Raw genomic sequence first — 8360 nt, 5'->3', positions numbered from 1 at the left:
AGGCCGGGTTTTTTTTTTTTTTTGGGGGGGGGGTTGTGGGGTTTTTGTTTTGGTTTTTTTTTCCCCTGAATGGTGAAAATATCCTTGTTCACAAACTTCTCTCCACAAGTGTGTGTGCCTACATGTGTAGGTGGGAGAGGATTATGCAGACCACAGCTATTTTCTTGCACCAGTGTAAGGGCTATTAACTCTTCCATGCAGTCTCTTCCAAGGCTGAGACTGCCTTGACTCAGGGAGGCAATCTGAGCTGTATTTAGCATTGCTGTGAACTCTTTAAAAAACAGTGGAAAAGAAGAACCTTCCTCCAGTCACAGAGGAGACAGTCTTTTCATAAAATACCAGGTATGCTAGAACTGGAGCAGACAAAGCCAAAATATACATCAGAGTAAGAGCAGGTCAAAGGGAGCTCAAGGCTGATTTCTATAATCCCTCCACAGATTTTCTTTTTGCAAAAATGACAGCATTCATACTTGGATGCATTGGTTAAAATAGCTTGGAGAAAGCCTATGAAACTAGTTAAAAAAAAAAAAAATGTTGGGAAACAAGTGATGTACCTGAAGTCCTTCTCTCACAGCTTCCAGAAGATATGGCACCAGTGAATAGTTCCAGAGGTCTGTGAACCACACTCTGGAGCCATCAACATCCATAGGGCAAGGGAGGAAGAGACGAGGACCTGAGAAGTCAAGTTGTATATTAAAAAAAGTAGAACTAGGGAACACACTAAAAATAATCTTTGCAGAATTAAATAGTATTGGAGCAATATCAAATGAAAAGAATACTAATACAAGACCAAAATAAGGGAGCTATCAGTCTCCTGTTATAAAAAATGAACTAGTGTCACTTTATCCAATTCTAGGGCCTGATGAACGCTTACAAGTTTTATGGGCAAAGCTATGTAAAACGATGACTTCTTTGCTAATATAGCTATTCCACTAAAAGATCGCAGGTACATGTATATCTACCACCTGCTAGTTTGCTGAACTGACTGTCCATGTGTTTTTATTGCTATGATTATACTGCAACGTGAAAGCAGGGAAAAAAATTAAGCTTAGGAAAGTTGTTACCGAGGTAATTTTTTTGTAAATTTAACTTTTAAAAATTATGATCATTTACTTGAAAGTCTTTAGCAATCAAGGCAGAAATACCAGAAAATACATACTCTTTCATTAAACTTTCTATTTTCATTTCAATCTTGCTGGCAACTAGACAAATTTCCCACACTGATGTACATTGAGAGGTGACAACTTTTAAAAGGTCATATATCCTTCACAAATCTCTAAAATGCTCAGCCTGCATCCTTATTTCAAATGACTCCACCAATGGACTCACCAATGGTTACATCTGAAGAGCTGTGCGTTTCTAGGAAGCTGTTGAGATGATGCCATGTTTTGGGGATCCAGTCAATGATTTTGATGAGCTCATTATTGCGTGTGTTCCTTTCTATTTCAGTTTCAATCAGTTTCCTTCTCAGATATCTGCCCAAGAAACCTTTAACAGGCTCTGTGTGATTAGCACACAGCACCCACCTGGGTAGAAAGTATAAATGTCAAGCAGCAATGAATGGCAAACGCATAATTTCCTCTTAAACACACAGATGAAGATAATGTCCTAAGTTCTGAATCTCATTAGTCAGTAATTATAAAACTGCTCCAACAAACCACATTATTGCTGACTGCTACAATACAACCATTATAGGTTTTAGCAGGAATTCAAGACACTGCAGAAGACAAGTGAAGGCAAGAATGCAACTGTCTTCATCAACTTGCTAGACATGCCAGAAAGTACCTTATTTCTTTCATTACTCCCCAACACCATTCAGAGGCCCATCAATACAGGAGAGACACAGAAGCTAAAGTGCTTTGCTGTGATGAGACACAAGATCAGTGTTTGTCGAAGAACTGGGCTGAGAAGCAGGGAGCTGTGCAAACACAGCCGCAGTAAGTACAGAGTGAATGTACCTGAAATTGTGATGCAGCTCCAGATTTGGTGAAGAAGAAACTCCCTGGTTCATGGTTCCAATAATATAGGGACTGAAAAGAGAAACGTATCAGTTTTTTTTGAGGGAGAATTCATTCAGATATTGAGAGGATATTCTTTCTTCTAATTTGCACGAGGACAACTTTAAAAGAGTCTCTGGATGTATTTTGGTCTTAGACTTAAAATATTTCTGAAGTGCCCTTTTTTCATGTTTATTCTTGTATTTCCCTCTCTGCACATTTGCAGTTTACTAGTACTCTCATCTGTAATAAAGAAATAAATGGGGCAACCCTGTCTTCATGTACCTCATAATTGTGCAGTAGGCTTAGAGTTTTAATTTCAGAAGCCAGTGAATCTCATGAGTAAGACATAGCATTCAGTGATTTTACAAAGGGAAGTCCCTATGATGTCACTCTTACAGCAGAAATAGCCAATGTTATAGGCCAGCAAAAGTTACAGAAAACATTATTTTGATTCTTGCTTGGCAATAAAGGACAGTCATCAAAATCCATACTTCTGCACTGCTACAGGAAAACTGTAGGAAGTGCAAGTCTGCCAGATATACAGCTGCTTCTGTATGGCATGGTTTGTGGGTTCACACATATCTCAAATTCCACTATTATAAAGTGCATTTCTTCTTACTCTCCCATAAGCTCTCATCATGGTGCTAATGAGCTTGTGTGATCTGACAGGGTGAAAGGGATAAGACCCTAATTCAGTCAAGCATTTAAGTACATTCTTCAATTCTGTGGTACGTTTACATCTCACTGAGATGCATGGAGGTCATATAAATGAAGTGAAGCAGACATCTAAGTACTTGCCTGAAGAGGATTAAAATTATTCAAGCATATAAGGGCTTTGCTGACAGCCTATGTAAGTCTAAGTTTCCACTGGGACATTCTATTTTGCAAAATAGCAAACAGCTTTTACTTTTTTAATTACAAAAGATGCATGAAAGTGGAGACAAGAACGACTACCTACCACTTATTATATTTACAGTTGAGGAAACCATTGAAGATGTCACTTAATGAACTGATGTGGTGGAGGTTATCAAGAATTATGACCACAGGGAGGTCAGCACCATTGTTGTCAGCACTGCATTGCTCAGCTAGGTTTGCTAGGTATTGTCGCAGATCCTTCAGCAGAATTAATATAAAAAAAAACACAACAAAAACAAACAGACAAACCACAACAGAAAATAACTGAATTAGACCACAGAGGTAATTTCAGTGGAAAAGATTTTCAGAAAAATAAAGAGGCTGCTCCAGAGATTCCCCACTGTGGATCGTTCAGCTGGATCAACACATGCAGGTAGATCTGCTTCTCAGACAGGGTAACATTGAAGCCACATGCTAGGAAAAACAGAGACACTAAACATAATCATAGAATCATAGAATCTCCTGGTTGGAAAAGACATCTGAGATCATCGAGTCCAACCATACCTGTCCACTACTAAACCACATCTCTGAGCACCCCATCTAGCTGTCTTTTAAACACCTCCAGGGATGGTGACTCAACCACCTGCCTAGGCAGCCTGTTTGAGTGCCTGATAGCCCTTTCAGTGAAGAAGTACTTCCTGACATCCAAAGGCAAGTGACTAAAGCTTACACATTACTATTTAGTGGATACATTCCTTAGAAAACTGCTGATAAAATATCTTATCTCAAGAGGAAAATAGGTTGCCATAAAATATGCCATTTCCAATGGGCTGAGATATTCACATTAACTGTTGGACCTCCATTCTTATGAATGCCACATTTATATATAAAAAAACCCCATCAAATTATCACACAATTTACGCATATTGATCTGCTCCTTCAGGTATCTCATTTCACCACTCTCTCTGAAAATATGTTTGACCTTTTGGGGATGCTATATCTTGTAATAAAATTTGTTGTGTAGATTCTTTTTTTCTGTCAGCTATCAGTCTGGCTGCTATTTAGTGCTGGAGTAAAAGAGAACTTTCTATAATCAAAACATTTCATATTTTTCTCAACATCTTGCTGCCCCTGAAGGTCTGGGCTAGTCAAGTTTTACAGCTGTATCCCTAGAGGTATCTAATTTTGTCAGTGTCAGGAATGCTCAGAACTATGGACAAAGTTCTTATGAGCTTTTTAGCTCCTGGATCAGGGATAGTAGATTTTTTTTTTTCTTTAATGGGAACATGCAATCTTTTTATACGTCAAGAAAGATTTTTGTTTGGCTTTTTATGATCAGGTGTCTCTAGGGGAACATCATGGGTTTCTTCCATGGAATAGCACCATCTGTATTATTCAAACACACTCAGTATTTGAAAATGTTGTTTTTCCTTTTTTGCTACAAACTCAAAAGTTCTATATAAATCTTAATAGAAACAAAATAAAAGAAAAAACAAAAAAACCCCACACCAGAAACCCAAAACAAAAACACATGCAACAATCAATTTACCAGAAATCCAAAAGCTTGCTCTTTCATGGAACAATTTTCATTATAAATGTACATGATATAACAATAAAACATAAACATATCCCCTGCCAAAGTAAATGGCATCACAAATCCTCTGTGTAAAGACAGTGAAAAGTAGTATTTTTACTGGAATGGTCCTCTCACCCTTTTGGGATATATATGTTCCTTCTTATGTTAACATTCATTATGCTCTATGCAAATCAGAAAGCTCTGGGCAAAACCTTTCATTTTCTTTCCCCTGGGTATCAGGTTAGGAGTATACCTAATTTAGGACAGCAAGCGAATGGTATTATCTGTGGCTAGCACAGCAGTCATGCTAGAAGCGTGGTAATCTGAGCTATGTAAATCACTGTGAATGTGACGTGAAGCATGAGGCAATTTTAGTATGGTCAGCTTCCTGACTGATGCACACCAGAAACCGTGGCAGCAGTTGTATTTATTCAGTGCTGATTAAGAAGCTGAACCAAAGACAGTAATTCAAAATCCCCATTCTGAAATCTTTGCTAACAATAGGCTGGTATTATCGCTATTAAAAAGCAAGTTAAAAAAGCAAGCTAGACTAGTATTACTGTAATCAGCAATTTTGTTCTTGTAATTATTACATGTAATCAGCAAAATCGTTCTTTCAGATGAAGAAATTACAGACACTATATGAACTGAATTTATATAGGAATTTGACTCTGTATCCATCCTTAAGGTGGGTTCCCCCAAGTGAGGGAAAATTCAGACTTTCTTTCACAGTGCTTCAATGGTTTGTTTAGATCTGGTCTCTATTCCTAACTGAGATTGGAGACTGAATTCTTGTAGGCAAACAGGTCAACTGAGCAACAAAATAGTATGCCAATCAATAGGATCTGCTCTGCATTATCACTACAAATTGGACAATACATTATCTTTTCATTTGTAACTTACCTTGCTTGACTTGTGATCTACATTGAAAGTTGCAATTGCATCCTCAGTTTTTTTTCTGCCAGATTTAGTTATAATATATTCAGCCAACCTGTTAGCCAAATAGGTCTTTCCTGTGCCACTGGGTCCCGACAGAATAATTCTCCGATGCTCCATCAGTAAATTAAAGTACCGCTGGGTAATTGGCTTAGGAATTAATGTGTCAAATACAAAACTGTCCAAACTGTTTTCTTCTGCTCCTGGGAACAAAAGAAAAGAAAAAATAGCCTGTCTTCATCCTTGCTAAGGTAGGTAAAGGTTTGGTCCAGCACCTGGTGGCATCAGTGCCATTCTCAAAGCAAGGTAAGATTCTTCTGCCTAAATCAAATTCCTATCAAGGGCTTCATTACTGTAGTAATGTGTATATCCTTCCACAGGGCCAAAAAAACTAAACAGTGGTAGTGGAAACAGATGGGTGGGAGAGATGAAATGAAAGCAAATGTGAAGAGAAGGCTCAGTGGGGCAAAGATGTATGTTTCAGGCACTACAGGCAGCAATGATGAAAAAAACAGGTCAAAGTGACAGCCACAAGGGTTACTAGTTGTCACATCAATGTATGCATAGTTCTTCTGAAAGCCCCTCTCCCCTCCAATAGCAAATCCCTACAGCTTTTGAAATGCATTGAATTTTTCCTGTGGAACTAGGTAAGGTATAAATATTTCTCATCATAATCTGTTTTGGAGTTGTGTTTTTTTTTGCCACTATTCAGAAATATGTACTTTGCTGTGATTTGGCTGTCAGGCAGAGAAGGACAGAGATATTCTTACATTTGCCTCAAAATACCCCATTGTATTAGGTGTAGTACAATGTCATACTGTTTATGTGATGAGTGATGTGATGAGTCCTTGAACTGGAGACAAAATACAGAAAGGTCAGGTGCAAGACAAAAAATGTGAAGAGAGAGGGGACTGCAGTGAAAAACTCTACAGTATCTGCAGAAATATCCTTGGAGTTTTACCTTTCAGGTTCACAGTGATGACATTATTATCTCCAACTAGATATCCACAAGGCAGCAGTTCAGGCACTTCTACACTATTGGTTCTAATTACATCCCCTATACAGTAGCTAGCAATGCAGTCAGAGCTTAAACCCAGGCTAGTGGTAGGATCCACTCGGAAAATATATTCCTGAAATTACATGAAAATATAAGACATAAAAATGGTTATTGAACAAAAGCAGCTTGGAAAATATTTTGGTTCAAGTGAAGTCACTTGACAAGGAGTTCTTGCAGTCACATTCAATAGAGAACTGCGTACAAACATGAAAAAAGAACAGCAACCTTAAGAATAAATTTTAATAGTAGTGTTAGCTATATGTCAAAAAAACAGAACAAAGCAAAAACTTGGCAAGACAACCCAGAGTACAGAATTTATCTCAAGTGAAAAAGAAAATTGAATTAATACTTGAACTAATTTTTCACTGTCTTACCTTAAAGAGACGTCTGATTACACCATCTAAAACGTCCCATTTTGTTTTTCCACTGACTCCAATTGATCCTATCAGATATGCATGTGGTTTTTGATCCTGCAAAGAGAGATTTTTGGAAACTGAACTAAAAATGGTGATAATTAGTTTTATATAAAGATTCATATTTTTTCCAGTGAAGAAAAAGATTATTATTTAGAATGTGATGTTACAACATTGTTAATAATACCTGTGCCAGATATAGGTATAGAAGATACTACTTTGGCACATCTCTGTAAGGAAGGAAATACGGTATCTTATTCTGCACTTAGATTGTATCTGTATTTATAAAGAGCTGAATATAAATAAATTTGCATTGTATTAATAATTTTTTTGTAATACAGAGCATGAAAACACGACAATGCAATTCCAAATTGGTTACCTCAGCAGCATATTCATAGTTGTACTCTAAGGGGTCCAAGACATAAACCTAATTTATAATGACTTTTAAATTGAGATAGCAAGTCCCAGAACATTCTGCCACTAATTAAACTGAGAATTGGTAGTGTCTGAGCCACCACAAAGGCAGAAGAAGGCCATATCACATTATTCTATGGAGAGTGCCTAACTGTATTGAATGTGGATGACAGAGAAGAGAGCTGCTATCTTTAGGATATTTCCCTTCAGTTCCTGGCTGAAAATACTGAAACAAGTTGAGCTACTATATTGCAAGATATGCCTGAGCTATAATTCTGCATCCAGACCTTTGGGTAATGAACCTACCTTGGCTCGACTATAGCCCTTGTTTATAGTGACTAAAATTTTCACACTATGACCTTCTTTATGGAGTGCTCCATCAGGGGCATCATCCAACAAAATATCTGCAATAAAAGAAGTAAAGGAAAGTGATCAACCTGACAAACCACATCAGTTATGTTCATATCATCAGTTCAATATTTGTTCAAAGGGTTTTCCGTTAAAAAGAAAGACTGCTATCATAATAGCTTGCGATCATTTTAATCTGTATTTATTCCTAATTTGCCTTTTCTGTTGGAGATGAAAAAAAGTTACAATTTGACAATTTTTGAAGCAATATTAGCAGCTTTAATAATGTAGAAAGAAATAAATTCTTGCATTATAGTCATGCCTTCACTTTTCTTCCTCGAACTTGTTAAAAATCACCATATGTCCACAAAGTAATGTTGTTTAAAACCTAAATTAAGTTTATAAATTTGGGCACTCATTGTGCCCTTTAGAATGACGTAAGAAGAAAACAAACAAATCCTTGCACTGATATGTTTCCTTATAAGTAAAATAGCATTTTAATTTCTCTTTCCAGCTGATTTCTTTACTTTCTGTACACATGGCATAGATAGAGCCTTTTTTAACCCCACAATGTAGGCTTGTAAATAGTATACATTAGGAGAACCACTTTGCAGCGTTACAGAATATGGGACTCGGTATTCAGTGAATCCCTTAAAAAAAAGTTGCATTTTTCTTGGAGGTTAAAGAGGGATTCTGATCTGCTCTGTGTCTCTGTTTATACCTCCTCATTAACTCCTAAAATAAGAAAGCAGAAGAATGTA

At 37.1% G+C, this 8360-nt stretch overlaps 1 protein-coding gene across 1 annotated transcript in view; it reads right to left on the bottom strand.

Moving 5' to 3' along the window:
• LOC104532823 (neuron navigator 3-like) overlaps positions 1-7655 on the bottom strand; it is a gene marked incomplete at its 5' end in the record, with an annotated part of 13790 nt that extends 6135 nt beyond the window's left edge. The window contains 8 exons of the mRNA XM_010178120.1: positions 555-673; positions 1330-1526; positions 1959-2030; positions 2959-3113; positions 5335-5570; positions 6329-6497; positions 6799-6894; positions 7558-7655. Coding sequence (XP_010176422.1) covers positions 555-673; positions 1330-1526; positions 1959-2030; positions 2959-3113; positions 5335-5570; positions 6329-6497; positions 6799-6894; positions 7558-7655 — 1142 coding nt within the window. The remainder of the gene's footprint in view (positions 1-554; positions 674-1329; positions 1527-1958; positions 2031-2958; positions 3114-5334; positions 5571-6328; positions 6498-6798; positions 6895-7557) is intronic.
• Between the last annotated feature and the right edge of the window lie 705 nt (positions 7656-8360).

This window comes from Antrostomus carolinensis, unplaced genomic scaffold (assembly GCF_000700745.2).
Source record: "Antrostomus carolinensis isolate BGI_N321 unplaced genomic scaffold, ASM70074v2 scaffold53941, whole genome shotgun sequence".
Taxonomy (NCBI): domain Eukaryota; kingdom Metazoa; phylum Chordata; class Aves; order Caprimulgiformes; family Caprimulgidae; genus Antrostomus; species Antrostomus carolinensis.
Note: the sequence above shows the minus strand (reverse complement) of the source record. Positions and strands in the feature narration are given on the sequence as shown.